The sequence below is a fragment of the Atractosteus spatula genome, chromosome 8 (assembly GCF_055471065.1).
Source record: "Atractosteus spatula isolate fAtrSpa1 chromosome 8, fAtrSpa1.hap1, whole genome shotgun sequence".
NCBI lineage: Eukaryota > Metazoa > Chordata > Actinopteri > Semionotiformes > Lepisosteidae > Atractosteus > Atractosteus spatula.
The window spans coordinates 9,295,762-9,312,929 of record NC_142713.1 but is presented as its reverse complement, the minus strand read 5'-3'; the positions used below and the strand labels follow the sequence as shown (position 1 = coordinate 9,312,929).

At 40.0% G+C, this 17,168-nt stretch overlaps 1 protein-coding gene across 1 annotated transcript in view; it reads right to left on the bottom strand.

Moving 5' to 3' along the window:
• Nucleotides 1–3,252: 3,252 nt before the first annotated feature.
• Nucleotides 3,253–17,168, bottom strand: part of LOC148829167 (adiponectin receptor protein 2-like) — a 61,015-nt gene continuing 47,099 nt past the window's right edge. Inside the window, exons 5-8 of the mRNA XM_088923112.1 lie at nucleotides 13,188–13,374; nucleotides 12,646–12,833; nucleotides 11,362–11,555; nucleotides 3,253–7,438 (exon numbers count right to left, since the gene is read on the bottom strand). Of these exons, the coding sequence (XP_088779238.1) occupies nucleotides 7,310–7,438; nucleotides 11,362–11,555; nucleotides 12,646–12,833; nucleotides 13,188–13,374 (698 nt within the window). The 3' untranslated portion in view covers nucleotides 3,253–7,309. The remainder of the gene's footprint in view (nucleotides 7,439–11,361; nucleotides 11,556–12,645; nucleotides 12,834–13,187; nucleotides 13,375–17,168) is intronic.

Below are 17,168 nucleotides of genomic sequence, written 5' to 3'. Positions count from 1 at the left end.
ATCGTAATGAATCTAGCCGTCAAGCGATTTTTGTGCACAGCTTGACGGTGTTTCTAAAACTATCTTAATTGTTACAGTATTTATTAAATGTCTCCTACATACAAAATTCCACTTCCATGAGGAAAACAAAAACTTGCCTCACGTTTAAAAAGAAATGTTTCACAAAGCCTTATTATTAAATACTAAACCTGAAAAGTGGAATATTTCAAATCAGAAATAAAGCATCGTACAGTATAATCATTTATATACCGACCCCTAACTGGTCAAGTGAGGACAGCAGGGAACAGGGGCTGTTTCAGTCTTATGTATTTATTAGTCTTTAACTATTTCCCAAACCTTAGATACCATCAAGCTATTTAACTGCCTTTCATTTACATTATGCCTGACTGGCTTTTTGCTTTCATAATGGTGCTGAATGGCTCCCAGTTGCTTGGGGCTGACCACACCTCAGCCCCTAGGGGTAATTGGTGCGAATGGTCATATATTTCTATGCATTTTGTATGCTAATGTGGGAGAGGGACTTGCACAAACAGGAGATCAAGGCAGAGGTGTCGTATTACAGGGCCAATCACATAAGCTTTTGATCACAAACTGTTCTAATAGAATAATAACTGTGGTTAAAACTGTGGCTATTTTACTGTCATTTCTGGGCTCTATGTAAGGTGATTTCTTACATATATGTGTAAATATATACAGTGCCCCACAAAAGTACTCATACCTGTACAGTTTTCACATTTTGTTGCTCTAAAGCTTGCAGTTGTGACTTCTGAAACGAAAAAGAAGATTGGTTATACTGGAACTGTGAGGCCAATGACAAGTCTGAGAGAGCTACAGAGTTCAATAGCCAAGAAGATGGGATGCACAGGCAAATCCAGCCCATAAGGCACGATGGCAAGAAGTTAGCCACAACTTAAAATAAAAACACATGGAATTTGCAACAATGAGTGTACCTGAGTGTTCCTGGTCAAATATAGCAAAGGTGTTGTGGTCAGATGAGACCAAATTGGAACCAATTGGAAATTGGTCCCATTGCTAAGTGTTACACTTCTGGGACAGATCCACTACAGCGCATCTCTGGACAGCTAAGCATGGTGTTGGCAGCTTTGTGCTATGCGGAAGTCTCCCCTCAGCAGAGACTGGAAAGCTTCTTAGGACTGAAGGAAAATGGAAGCAGCAAAATAAAGGCAAACAATAGAGGAAAGTCTATTAAAGAATTAAAACTGGGGCACAATTCACATTTCAGATCTAAAGTTCTGCTGGAGTGAATGTATTTGAGTGGCCCAGTTTTTTCGAAACAATCCCCAGCAACATGAGAATGAGCAAACAATCTCACCAATCTGTGGTGCAAAGTTGGTAGAGACTTACTCAAGACAGCTTTCAGATGTAATCATTGCCAAACTAAATAGTTATTTTTACATTTAAAATAGGTCACAGTTCTGAATACTTATGCAATCAACAGATTTATTTTTTTTTCTTTTTACATTTTACCCACATTTACTGTAGTTTATTTTACCCTTAGAAGTTTTCGTCATGTTTGCATGTAGAATGTTTTTTTTTTTCATGTTCAGTGAACATTCGTATCTTGAATAAAATATTAGCTAAATACAGGATAAATGTCCATGGAATTTCACAAAATGGGACAGCACAGTAAGTGTCTGAGCAAACGATTTTATGCTTCACTACTCTTTTACAGTGTGTTGTTTCTTTCAATGCCCATACGAGGGCAGCACCAGCACATGTTTCAAGCAGAACACCTGTTTCTGAGAAAGCTATTGAACTAGTGTGTTCTTCCACTGTTTACTGCTTCCAGGGTAATTAGTCACTGCGTCATAAGACCTCTGCTCTCACCTCTATCATACTGGAATTTTTAACCAAAATCGGTCAACATACTGGGTAACTGCAGTAATGCCATTATTTTCATTAATAATTTAGCTTACTAATTTACCTTTGAATTCCATTTTTCAACTCAAAAGTGTGTTGATTAAGAATAACCTATTGCAAAAAAAAATACATTAGGAAAAATGTTAAAAAAGCAGTAATCCTTTAAATAGCTGCTCTATTCAATTTTTCTGTCTGCGTATGTTAATGCATAATATATCACTTTCAAAAACCACTGAGCTCTTAAATCTGGTAGCTCCTAACATAACACCATAACTCAGAATAGCAAATATAACTTTATATTTCACTTATCAATCTAAATACTAATACTAATAAAAATAATAATGATTCCTTACGCTTATATAGCAATTTTCTGGACACTCCACTCAAAGCATTTTACAGGTAGTGGGGATTCCCCTCCACCACCACCACCAATGTGCAGCCCCCAAATGGATGATGCAACAGCAGCCACAGTGTGCCAGTACACTCACCTCACATCAGCTATCAGTGGGGAGGAGAACAGAGTAATGAAGACAGTTCATTGATGGGGATTATTAGGAGGCCATGACTGGTAAAGACCAATTTGAAATTTGGCTAGGACACCGGGGTTACACCCCTACCCGAGAAACGCTCTGCGATTTTTAATGACCACAGGACCTCGGTTTTACATCACATCTGAAGGACAGCGCCATTTTACAGTATAGTGTCCCCATCACCATACTGGAGCACAGACCGCAGGGTGAGCACCCCCTACTGACCCCCAATAACACCACTTCCAGCGGCAATCTTAGAATATCTGCTAGAATATCTCGTACACGAACCGGAAGTGATTTCAAGCAAGTCCAATGCCAACCCATTAGTGCACTAGTGTCACTTTCCATTGAGGTTATAATGATGGATGATATGTAAAAAAATGAACTAACTGCTAATGTTACACTGGTTCCACCTGTTTCCAGTAGGATCGATATCTGGAGATTGTTGTGGTCTGGTAGCAGCAGATGTCTGCCTCATGCTCCTCAAAGCTAAGCATTTGTATGCTAGTAGTTTGGACAGTGTGTATTGTTTCTTGTCCGTGTTTTTAATGTTTCCAGGAAAAACGGATTCTTAAAATTCCTGTTCAAAGCAGACCAGCACAGTGCAAATGATACATCAGGGCATTGAACAAGTGAATCATACAACAGCTGAGAAAACAGCAGAGTTTCAAAACATGCAATGGAGGGCAGGTGTGTGAAGCAGTGGGTGAAAGCTCTAGCCTTATAACAAGAATCTTGTGAGTACAAATGTCAGATAAGGCACTTGACCATAATACCCTTCAACACAGTACCGCACTAAGAAGAACACTATGACCCAGTGTGACAAAGTAACAAGTACTGACCGAGTTCAAAAAGTTTTTTATTAGAAGAACAATACAGCAGATAAAAATATCCTCTCAATCATACAGCCTTTCAGAACTATTCGTGTGCTTCAACAAGATGCACTCCCCAAAAGAAAAAGTAAGAAAAACAGCCATTTCTTCAATGTTTTTGTTTTAGTGTATCGCCACAAGAACAAGGCCTCTCTTTAACTACAGAAGATGAAGAGGTCAAAGCACCCCTAATGAGAATGCAGTGAACACACATGCACTCAAACACAGGTTCCTGTCACAGTGATGAGCACTTTCCTGTAAGGCAAGTGAAGGGTCAGTCTAGTCCTGCTGGGATATTTCATCCACTAAATATTAACTGTTTCGAGAGTCCTGGTTTCAAAGAAAAAGTAAAAGCTAGTTCCCAGTCAAACACAAAAATTGATCCAGTTTCTGCTCCTTCGTTGTTTTATTAGTAAAAATTCAACAGTTAATCTTCATCGTAAGTTCCTTGTGAGTCTTGTCTGCATTTAAAACCAGGTTCTGGTGTGAGGCTAAATTTACTGTAAACATTGTTATACTTTGGAGACATGCACATTTTACTTTTAGCACAAAAAAAACAGATGGTCACCATGCCCTTTAGCTAAGTACAGACATTTCTGAAGAACTTAACAATACTGAAATACTGTATGCAGATCTGGGGACATATCCACACAAGGAAAGGCTAAATTAAGGGAACATTAAGTCATTAGTATTACAAGGAGACAGTTAAAACTCTGAAAAATAAAGTCTATGGCTTCTGGCCATTCCACTCAACAATGTGACAGTTCAATGTATTAAAAAGCAGGTGACAAGTCTGAAGAACAGGAACACGACAGTCTGCTCCTTTGTCTCATCTTGAGCAAACAACAGGGGAAAAAAAAGATTCAAGACAAGACAACTGGCAGTAAGGCACACTGGGAAATATTCACTGAACGCCTGTTTCATTCTGCAATGATTGAAGTTTCCTAATTTCTAAGAAGTCCTGTCTTTGGGTTTGGTTTTTTTCTAACCCAGGTATTGCATTTGCTTAATTCATTTTCATTAAAATAAAAGGATTCAGTGAATGTGGCCCACGGTGCATTCCCGTCTCTCAATTAACTGAACTGTTGTGAATTTCACGGTACGATTCATGTGACGATTCATGAACTATTCGTCTAGGACTTTGCTAATACCCATGTGGCTCAGTGCACTTGCCAATATGTGTAAGATGGAGAAGAAGGGCATGTGGTAATCTTATAAATAAACTGGATTTGAACGCGCTCGCAATGCAATACTATGAAGATTGTTTCTTTGATACTGATCTGTAATTTATCATCATTAGCTACTCCTGCTATTGTGTTGCAAATAAAATGATGGAATAATATTTAACTTTCAACATTACAGTAAATACGTATATACATTATTTGGATATCTGTGGCAGTGCTTTCATTATTCTGCACCATAACAAATACTCTTCCCGCATACTCCAGCCACACTTTTTTAAATCAACTGTCAATGTTTTTAGATCACTTCATGTGTAAGAAACTGCCCCTTTGCTTCTTATGGACTTATGGACTGAATGAGAATCTACCCGACACTGACTACTCCTCAAGGAGCAAGAAACCAGAACAGAGATTCACTGCTAAGCAAGACAGTAGAGTGACAAAGCACTCTGTGGCCTCAGTTCAGAAAAGGTCAAGCTGTTGCAAGAGAAACTGGAGATAGTGAAAATAAGTGCAGACGGAGAACTGGGTCATTTGTGAAGGAGATGATGTCAAAGAATTGCACTTATGTACCGAGACCTGCTGACTCAAGTGCATCTCTTCCCAGCAGCCATTCACACTGTGTCAACACACCAGATATATCACTGGGGCACAGCTAGAGGGACAGTGTGACAGGACAACCCAGCTTGCATGTCAAAGAGTGCTTTCATTTAGTAGCACTATTTCTAAGCTTTATAACTTAAATACAACAACTGCAGCAAAGGGTTCCTTCTTATCAGACATTTAAAGACGAAAGGATGTATGTTGGAGAATATGCATCACAGTGCATTTACCATTAATCAGACTCAGCTCTGTCCATAAACAATGAAGACAACTGAACAGCCCTTTCTTTAAAAAAAAAAGGAGGGATGAACATTTTTGTAATATACTGCTGCTCCATGTAACCTCTGGTGTCTGTCCAAGAGTGGGTTAAAAAGTAATTTAAACTAATTAAAACATCCTAAAAGCAAGACCCATTAGGGGCAATTAAAATTCCTATTTTTCACCAATTGCACACACCTTGACTGAAATCGACAGTCATGACTTTTGTCCGGTGCATCAACTAAGCCAAATGATTGACAAAGCAAAGAAACATCGGTGAGCAATCCACTGCGAGATCCAGAGAAATTCTCCGACGCGAGTTTTTAAAGAGCAATTTCTTGCTGAAGTAGTTACAGGAAACCATTGTTTAGAAGAGCCTACAACCAGATAATTCAGTTTCTCACAATAACGCAATGAAAACACAAGATACAGCTGTTTTTTAAAGCATATTTTCCATCTCATCAATGAATCTTTTGTTTTTCCTAGAGAAAAAGCACACTGGATAATTTTTCCTTAAAGCTCATTAGAGTATTTGTCTCTACAAGACGTTAGATGACAATCACTGGAAACCAGGATGAGTGAAATAATGTGCACATATGTCCCAATTAACTCGCCGTTACAAACAGTTAATGTCTAGGTACAGGGGTACCTCAGAAGTTTTAAATCCCTTCAAAGGTAAGAAAAAAGCAGGCTTCCAAAAGAAGGAAATAGCTGCTGTTTGGTGCTGGCCGATTCTAAAGCAATTTTATCCAACCTCCTTCCCCATTCGAAGCCATTTTTACAATCATTGATTCAGTCGACTGCTGGAAAGTGCTTAGTCGTTCTAACTTTTTTTTTTTTTACAGAGCAGCCACAGGCAACAAGATGGTACAGACAAGACATGGCGGAAAACGAAAGGCAGATAAAAACTGCAAAGATCAAAGCAGAAGGGCTTCAGCAACGCTCCACAGTGGTTCAGATGAGATGGGGGGGAAAGGGAAAGGACAGAAAGGTTCTGCTGTCTTGCCCATTAAAGCAAAATTCACAGTCAGTTGAGCTGTCCATACTGCAGAAGCGCTTAAGGGTCTGACTTATGAAGTCAGGCCCGCCACTGTGAAGAAGGACGGTCTTCGCATTAAATAGGAAACCTGTTCAAAGCTCTGAACATCAATATCTCACACCTGCCTTGGAAAACGGGCAAAGGAGAGAACTAGGGGGATTATTGTGGCAGATCCCTGTGCCACTGTGGTTAATCCTTTGACGTTTGGCTGTATCAGAATAGGCCTTGCTTTACCCGGAAAGCATCAATTCCCACTTTCTACTAGAAAATACAGAAGAGCACAAGCCATTTTCCCTGGGAGTCAAGCTGCATTTGTCTGACTTGTAGATCCTAAAGGTGCTGCTCACTTTCCTCAGGCTCATATTGTGCTCGAGCCCATAAAAGGAGCAATCAACCCCTGGGGCTGCTGGGGAGTGTCTCCAGCCTTACAGCCCCCCGGATCTCTCTTCAACTTTGTGCAAAGTCAATTTCAACAGTATGCGTGGCACTCCAGCAAACACTTTCTTTTTTTAAAAAAAAATCTCATTTAACTCGCTTCCAATTTTTTTTGTATTTTTTTTATATGTATATAATACAAATTTATATAAGTGAAAGTTAGAAATCTTATTTACAAGAGAAAAACCTTTAAAAGCAGCTACAGCCCATTTTGGGAAAAAAAAAAAGAATTCACCACACAAACCTCCCAGTAACTGTGTTTTTCTTTCCATAAATAAATATGGCATTCAGTAAAATCAGAACTTTTTTTAGGCTTTTTTTTATAGTTTGCATCTATATAATTTATTATCTACATATATAATCTTTTTGGAAACCGTTCTCCCAACGGTGCAGCAAGACTTGGTGGTCAGAGTTAGACCTTTTCCACCAGTGTCTTTTCCGCTTGGATGACAGACGCGCTGGTCCAAATCGCTCGCTCCTTCTGACGTGGGTGCCCTCCGTCTCTGCTCCTTACAGAGCGCTGCTCTCGGTGCAGCCGCCCCCAGCAGTGTAGCGAAACTCCTGCAGGTTGGAGACGCCGTGGAAGTGGACGAAGGCGCCGGCCACCACCAGGATGTGGAACAGCTGATGGGAGTGGAACTGATGGGAGAAGATGGGGAGGGAGAGAGGAAGAGGCTTGTTTAGCAGGCAGGGAAGCTCAGAAAACACAAGTGTGGTTAAAACGCAAAAACCGCGCCGAACACGTTCAATTTCGGATACCTATAAAACCTGTCAAGGTGCTCAGATAAGAACGTAATAATAATAATAAACTATTTTATATATAAGGTGGCTTCTCAAAGCGTTTTACAGAATGAGAACAACAGAAAATAAAAAGAATACACCAGATAAAACATAATTACAATATACAGAGGACCAATATACAGAGGAGACTGTGGATGGTGGTACTAAGAAAAGCAGAGGGGTGAAGAATGGAACCAGTTAAGTAAAGGCTTTTCTGAACAAGAGGGTTTTGAGTCTGGATTTGAAGGAATTTAGAGAAGGTGACTCTCCGATATCCTTGGGGAGAGAGTTCCAGAGCTTTGGGGCATAACAGGAGAAGGCCCTGTTATATTATATTATATTGTTATATTAACCACTCATTGGCTCTCCTCTGTGTTGTACACATACCCACTACATTTGACACAGTTGTGGTATTGAGACATTTATTCACAAAGCCTGGATATGCATCATCGCCGTGGTATTCCATTAACGCTGGGTAACTGAAATCATGAAAAGGTCCACCCACTACAACACTGATCTACTACTACAACCGTGATTCTACAATACAACCTTAAAACACCATGCACCCTGGAAGTTGTGACAGATTTACAGTGAGGGGCTTCTCATTATTTTTAGTTAGTTTCTTGAAGACATCTTCGTATCCCTACTTGTAGTCCTGGACTTGGAAAACCCCTAGCTGTACAGGTTTAAGCCACTTCCCCCCCACTTTTCCCCAAAACAGGATTGGGAAAATATTTTGTAGACTCTTCGTATAAAACACATCATTCTTAGTCATTTAAATTCTCGTATTAACAAAGGCAACAGTTTTAGCTCAAGACGAATATCCAATCAATAGAAAACAATTCACTAGAACTCATTTTTACTCTCTTGAAATGCACTACACTTGCAGCCCTTGAAACGATATTCAACCTTACCACAGCGCTTTGCTTTTGTTTTCGGAAAATTCCTAATAATGGTGCACAGGTGCTAGAGCAGGATGCGAGAGCACAGTGCACATCACAGACAATATTCAGCTAGAAACGACACATTCCAGTAAGACGAATCAGGCGAAGCGGCATTTGTTATGTCTTAAAAGACTTCCGTGTAAACACTGAAAGGGCTATAAGAAACTAAATACCTTGCATGCTGCATTTTTGACAACGATTTTTTATAACACTTTCCATTGGTTTGTTTTCCGTCTGCAGCAATCTTTCAGCCTTTTATTGCTTCTTTTGTAAAACACCTTTTTGGAATTACCTTGTAAAAGGCATTACTTAACCATCAATTTAAATGACTTGTATGACCATAGTTTCTCAGCATTTGATAATGTGAACTAATCAGAGCTTAATCACTCTGAACAGCTCACCACACCTTAGTAATAATAATAATAATAATCGCTTACACTTATATAGGGCTTTTCTGGACACTCCACTCAAAGCGCTTTACAGGTAATGGGGACTCCCCTCCACCACCACCAATGTGCAGCATCCACCTGGATGATGCGACGGCAGCCATAGTGCGCCAGAACACTCACCACACATCGGCTATCGGTGGGGAGGAGAGCAGAGTAATGTAGCCAATTCATAGAGGGGGATTATTAGGAGGCCATGACTGGAAATTTGGCCAGGACACCGGGGTTACACCCCTACTCTTTTCGAGAAGCACCCTGGGATTTTTAATGACCACAGAGAGTCAGGACCTCGGTTTTATGTCTCATCCGAAGGACGGCGCCTGTTTTTACAGGCGTTTTAGTGTCCCCGTCACTATACTGGGGCATTAGGACCCACATGGACCACAGGGTGAGCGCCCCCTGCTGGCCCCACTAACACCTCTTCCAGCAGCAACCTATTTTTTCCCAGGAGGTCTCCCATTCAGGTACTGACCAGGCTCACGCCTGCTGAGCTTCAGTGGGCTGCCAGTTGTGAGTTGCAGGGTGATATGGCTTTAGTGATATATTACATCTACTGTATAAGGAGTATAGGTTGAGACAGCTGGATGTTTCTCAACCTTTAGCCACCTTCAGACACAGAGGCCAAACTAGATTTGGACATTGAAAATCAGACATAAATAATACTGTAGGACCAGAGTACCAGAGTTTGCTTGCATTCTTGTGGGAATTAGTTTTTAATGCACTGTGCACCTTTCAGGAAGAGATCCACTGTGTACTTCAAAAACTACCTGTATTTAGAGAACTGTTCTATGAAACTATATCTCGGAGACGGCAAATTTCACTTTTCACTGCCATGTACGTGTTAACTCAAGTCTTTAAGAGAGTACGAGCCGGAAAGTCAAATTAAATATTTGTGCAGTAAACACAATTCTAATTTCTCAAATGGCTGCCAAAACGCCTTACTGCAGCAATGTCAAATTGCTGGCTCTGTTTTTTTTTTAAGAAGGAATTTCAATGTCTGCCATAACTTCAACTTCAGGATTTGTGCAGGTTGGACCAAAACATAATTATGATTAATTGAATAAGTGTCATAAAAAACAAAACAAAAATAGTGATGATTGATCATGTTTGTACTTGCTAAGGTCACCCACCATAATTATGGTTAAGGATAAATCAAACGGGGAATAGGCTCAGCAGTTTCATGCGGGACTACACCATGGAAAAAAGAGAAGACACGGGTCATTCTGAAAAGAGTCAACTACAGCTACTGCGAACTGAGGAAATACTCTGCATGGAAAAAGACGGCTGCTCCGTGACCTCACTGCCCTTAAGGTCCAGTATTCCCATGTGTGAAGTTTCCATCAGGAAGCTGAACTCCATCCCACTTCCTATAAGACCAGCTTTTCTCCTACGGGGCAGAAGTCAGGGCACCAACCCCTGACCTAAGTCACACACTACTGCATGTGACTGGAGCCCAAGCCTCGTGCCACACAACACACACATCTGGGTTCAATCTGCAGAGCCCCAAATATAGAATGTGTCTACTTAATAAGGCACAGATGCCGTTCTGCTTCCAGAGGGAATAATTGGAGGAGGGGTCACTGCAATATTGTAGGGGACAGGTGCTATTTTCTTCTGCCCTGCCAAAAATAGCCCAACCAGATCTCCACTGTCCAGGCTAGGCTGCTTTGCTTTCCTTACACATTTCAGGAGATATGCCAAGCCACTCTCCTGCCTGGGGGGTTCTTGTTCAGAGAAAAACTGTTCACCTGCTCAAAACCGTTTACCATAGTCAACTCCTAGGGGGCAAAAATTCTAGGTGGACAGGATTGCAATTAAAAGACAAAAGGCTGGTTGTTTATTGCATGTTTTCCACAAACAAAACTCAGGAAGAGTAAATAGTTTCAGCCACTTGTGTTCGATGAACCCGAAAAAGAAACACTTAATCAAAACTAAAATGTTCAAAATGAACACTTTTACAGGCGAATGGAGTTAAACGTCAACAAAGATACAGAATTTCACACATTTTCTGTTAGATACAAGTCAAGACTTTGACCAGGCCACACAAACACATTCACTTTACCGCTTGTTAACCTGGAATCAACATATTTCTCATTTTCCTTTTCAGTTATTGTTGACTTAACCTCATTTACCTTTAAAAGTGTTTAGCTAGAGCACTCGAGTATTAATATAAACAGGACTTAATTCAGTGAACCGTAATACCATACACACTTTTGTTACCTCTGTATCAATATTAATAAAATTAGTAATCCTATGACAAAGGCTATATAGGCCTCACTCCCAGACACACTTAGCGCTGTGCAATGCCCAAAAAGCATACGATGAAAACTTAACAAAAATTGTAAATATAACTGTGAGGTAAAAGGATCACAAAAAGAAAGTTCAAAATTACCCAGATGTCACACTTCCCAGGGAAGAACCTCTCGGGGATACGGGCAGCATACAGGCATGCTCCAGTAATGTACAGGACGGCCATGAGGAAGAGCCAGCCCATCTGGCCCATAGTGGTGGCTTTGAGGAAGCCTTCAGAGATGACAAAATGCAGTGTGGGAACCACACCACTCAGCCCCAGGCCTACAAACACACCTGCAGGGAGACGACACGCATTGCTTAGCATGCTGTGTACACACTGTAAGACACTGGTTCTGTGTTAAAGAGTTTATTTGGACTACACGACAGTTGTAAAAAATTCCCATAAAGTAGTAGGAGAATTGAGAGAGGCACGAAGCTATTGTGGTGACAATGGCAATCATGATTATTGTTTTGGTATGAAACAAGTCAATGTGTAATGCTGGAAAATCACAGAAGTATGCTAAGGCAGCATTTCCCCAGAGTATGCAAGCAGCCAATTAATATTTATAATCTATATTCAAACATTGATACAAGAGTTAAGTTTAAAGCTTCTAAATATACAACATTAAAGCTTGCATAGATAAACTAAAACAGTGGTATATATGTCAATGTTAAATACTTTTAAACATGAGATTTGGAAAGTATGTCCTTATAACTTTTTTACTTCAAAAAAATCAATCAGATGCAAACAAGACCAAGTGTAAAAGAAGTTGAAACCTATCAAGGGGTTTAATTTACATCATTTTACTGCCATATATTTTAGTTGGCCATTAAAAGAAAGAATCCCTGTGCCTGGCACCAGGGCAGTTTCCTATAATTGCACCATAAATGTCAGCAGGGAACTTTAGTGCATTATCTAAATGGCCTCTATAAAAGTGCCATAAATTGATAACTTGAGATTGTTTTTCTGTGGCCAATTAACTAATCCTAGCACTAAAGCTAAGGTTCAGGTTCCAAAGAGAATTTACAAAAACAACAGCCACATTAACAAAAAACTAGATTGGCCATTTAGATTTACTTGAGAAGATTGGTCGTATCTTGCTCTGTTATCTCCCATTTAACCCTATCCCAGGGTCCTAGATAGTTTAACATCCAGACCTCCACACTTCCCTCTCAGCGAGTACTCCAAGCCTTGGCAGGCATTGCTATTGCTGTGTTTAGGCAAAACAAGGGAGACAAAGACGCAAAAATAGTGAAGCAATATATTGCACAGCAAATAAAACCCAAGAAAAGACCGATATTATTCACTCAGAAATAAAAGCATGTTATTAAAAAAATATATAAATTATATAAAATTCAAACTCTCAGTGACTGTTGGGCTCACCTGCCCTCACCCCACGGTATTGGGGTGTTGCAAAGCGATCCCACTGGGACACGACAATGGCAGAGATGCCCAAGACACAGATGACAATCAGGTAGATGAAGCAGGGCTGGGGAGAGCAATAGAAGGAGTAGTACAGCCAGGGAACAAAGCTGCCCATGATCAAGAAGGCAATGCCCGAGTAATCCAACCTGTAAAACAGACAGAATTGGTCAAGTCACCAAGTGACTGAAGCATCTTAGAAATTAGTCCACATTAGTTGACTGATCCAACACACCATTTACAAAGGCACTCTCAAACTATATGCAGTGCAGATAGCACTAATAACTACATTTAATAAACCTTTTTGACACTTTTGGCAAACATTATTTTGGATATTTTAAAAACAAAAGCATGGGCCTAGACATAATCAGTGCATATGGATGTAGTACAGACATAGTTTAAAGTCAATGCACAAAAGATGCTTAGGAAAATATCATCAGGTTAATGATGGAATGGCTCCTCATATCCTACAACCCATACAACATCTATGCAGAGCCACTTACTTGGAGAACATGCGTGACACCCCTTCCGAGTGGCAGTACACAGTGTGGAACAGCCAAGAGAAGGAAAGGCAGAGAATGGCGCCCAGGAAAAACATGCCAATCACAATCTTCTCTTGGAATGGTGCCACAAACGTCATGTTGGGCCGGAACATGTAGACAATTCCCAGACACAGGAAGAACAGGCAGCCTGGAAGAAGGAAGAACAGACCAAATTCATACAACAGTACGGTACTGTCTGCATTTAAGGCTATCATCCAGTATCGCATGTATTCATTTAAATTGTCAGGTTTAATACTATGACCAGTACAACTTCTCATTCTGTTACCCTAATAGATTTGCATCCATTCTCAACTGCAGTACTAACAGCTTAGAGTGCTTAGCCAGCAGCCGTATCACCCTGCAACTCACAACTGGCAACCCACTGAAGCTAAGCAGGTGTGAGCCTGGTCAGTACCTGGATGGGAGACCACCTGGGAAAAACTAAGGTTGCTGCTGGAAGAGGTGTTAGTGGGGCCAGCAGGGGGCGCTCACCTTGCAGTCCATGTGGGTTCTAATGTCCCAGTATAGTGATGGGGACACTATACTGTAAACAGGCTCCGTCCTTCGGATGAGACGTAAAAATCCCAGGGCGCTTCTCGAAAAGAGTAGGGGTGTAACCCCGCCATCCTGGCCAAATTTCCCATTGGCCCTTACCAATCATGGCCTCCTAATAATCCCCATCTATGAATTGGCTTCATTACTCTGCTCTCCTCCCCACTGATAGCTGATGTGTGGTGAGCATTCTGGCGCACTACGGCTGCCGTCGCATCATCCAGGTGGATGCTGCAGGTGGATGCTGCACATTGGTGGTGGTGGAGGGGAGTCCCCATTACCTGTAAAGCGCTTTGAGTGGAGTGTCCAGAAAAGCGCTACATAAGTGTAAGCAATTATTAATTATTATTAATAATTATTAAATTATGACCTCTAAGGAAACAGTGTGCTGTGGCTGTAAAGCGTTCAGTGGTGTTGGTGGACTAACAGATGGCACTCTTCATTCTTCCCCCAAATCAATGCTGCAGCATTGAGACTGGGAAACTTCTGTAGCTGGTGGCGTTCTTTGGATGAGACATTAAGTTGAGGTCTCAAATAATTGGCCATTAAAGATCGCATAGCACTCTTTGAAAGAGAAGGGGTTTTAACTCAAGTGCCCTGGTTAAATTCCACTTGGTGTGGCGCAATCTAGTTTTCTGAAAGCTCGATTTAATTCAGTTGAAGTAATTCTCCACTGCTCCACCTACACAAAACAACAGCTATTGGGAGCTACACTTCAGTAGCAGATGAAGTGGGCCCCTTCTTATATGTAAAGTGCCTTGGGATCTTCAAATCGCCTTACAAATACAATTAATTATCCAGCTGTGTAAGTTTTTGAAACGTTCCACTCAACACCACACTGTATGGCTGTTAGTTTACCCGGTGTGTTCCTATAAACCTGTCCTGGTTGTAATGAAACGCTGCAAATGAACACAAGTCTTTTTGAAATGCATACAGAAATAAGCAACTTGATAAGTATTCACTTATTTAAAACCACAGTGCTAGAGAAATAAACATTTATCTTTCAGTGCCCATGTATTCTACAATTGTTAGTATGATGTCTTTTCAAAAGCATGAAATTCATACAATTAAATCAAAAAGTGTCTCTCAAACTATTAAAAAACCAAAAGCCACCAACTGATAATCTAACGATACTGTAACTCCAAAAAGGCTGCTGTCTGCTCTGATTGTTCTTTTTTTCCTAAATCTAGGAACTGACAGAAACTTTATGCTGCTGATAAACTAAATCCAGTACAAATGACACTGGAATACAGCCGCAGGGTCAAATAAAAAGCCTGATCTGGTCTCTACCAAGATGAAATGAAACAGTGATCAAACTCTGCTGTTCTGATGAAGCAGATGAAACTCAAGGACACTGCCACACTACACCTGGAGTGCGCCAGGCAGGAACTCACCAGGGCGCTTAATAACTATTGGCTGTGGAATTACGAAATAAAAAAATATTTCACAATTAATTGGAAGATTCTATATTGACCCAAAGCGTCATACCCGCAGTCAGCTAGCAAATAAATATATAAACAGGATAAATGGAGTCAATGATCCTGACAGTTGTGAAACGTTTAATCTTTTTAGTATCTTAATCAAGAAAAACAGCATATGGAGACCGCTAAGTGTCAATTATTTCAAAAGGAAATATGAAGTTGTAATGCAAAGAATTATCCAAATTACTGGATTTGTATTTCTTCAGGTAAACCTAACATACTTCAATCTTATAATGTTTGCAATTTTATTTTACTTTTTGTAAGGAAAGTTTTGTTCAAATCTAATGCACTACCAAAACACTGCAGTGTATGTTAATTCAATAGGGAATAGACATGTAAAGTCTTTTTTTTTCCCCAATAGGATAAAATATATACGTCATAAAAAACAATGGTAATCAAGTAAACCTCTTTCTGATTTTTGGAGAGGGCCGATATCTCTTGCTTGGTTCACCAACATCTCTAAAGTTGAGCTCTCAAACACAGGCAGAGTTTGGGTTATTGAGCTCAAAAACTCAAATTGTGTTCTCTTTAGCAGAGTTTGACAAAATTAAGATATGCAAGTGCTTCAGGGAGAGGAATCTGGATTAGACAAGTGAAGACTTTTAACAAGCGTTTTTCCAGCTCCCCTATTTTTCCCTGTGGGAATAGCTACCAACTGTACTGCGAAACAGGAAACAATTATTCAGTGAACCTTTCTGGTTGGAGTCTTAGTAAAATTTATTAAGTTAACATAAAAGAACCTGAGCTGCTAACTACTACTATTGCTGACCACAAAGAAGATGACATAACCATTGACACATCAATTTCCCTACGGGATTAATAAAGTCTTATCTATCTAACCCAAAGAACAGATGACACCATATACATGAGTATGAAATGCAGTTTTTGTCAAGTACCTGGTCTGTGTTAACAGACCTCTCCTGTCACTCAAACACCCCTGAAATATGCCCCAAACAGCTTTTTCACCACATTATGCCCAAAATGGAGGATACATTCCAAGCATGTGCGTTCCTATCCAATTATGAGAGCAGCTATCTCCTTGGTCTTACCTCAGTAAAAATAATATTTTTTCCCGGCTCTAACCACTAGGTGGCAGTAAAAACTAATTCTCACTGAATTGTAAAACACCATGCATTTTTCAATTTGTGATGAATAAACAATATTCATTTGCTATTTAATTAGCTTCTGCTTTTGTTGTTTCTAGCAGTTATGTGAAATGTCCCTGCTGCACAAAATTTCTATCTCAAAAGGTCTTTCCAGAAGTGCTCTTAAAAGGAGACTAAGTTTACAGTTTGCTTTTAGTACATTAATACAAAAATGTATTGAGTTGACATGTTTGATGCAATTAGTCCTAACCTAAATCACGATTGATAATATTTTAAGGTGCCCTACAACCTAGACTGATCCTATTTTTGGATAAGAGATAAATCTTTCAAGATGTTTTACTCCAAATAATCTTGAAAAAATAATTGCAATATTTCCTTAGTTGTAATATTCATTACATTTCTGACAATTTCACATAATTTTATGTTCTCCAGCTTCCCTGGGGACAAATTCCCTTCCTTGCTCAGTGGTTAGATGCTTCTTTTTACATGCATTAAGCAAAAATAAAAATCCCTTCCAGTGAAACTCGGTAATGAGCATATAGTATCAAGGCAAACTGTGCCTGCTAGTATTTCATACAGTAAAGGATACATTAGTGGTGTATTTCAGGAGAGATGATCATGATTACGAAAAGCACTGTTCATTACTGCAATGATAAGGCTGTCAACTCCAAGTCTTAATGGGCAGACAAACATTCACCTCCAGCTGTTAATACAACATTTCAAGAGTTATAATAGCTAACTGCCTTAGCCATTCCTCAACATGCCATGGAAACAGCTTTTCTCACAAAAGCAACTCGACACTG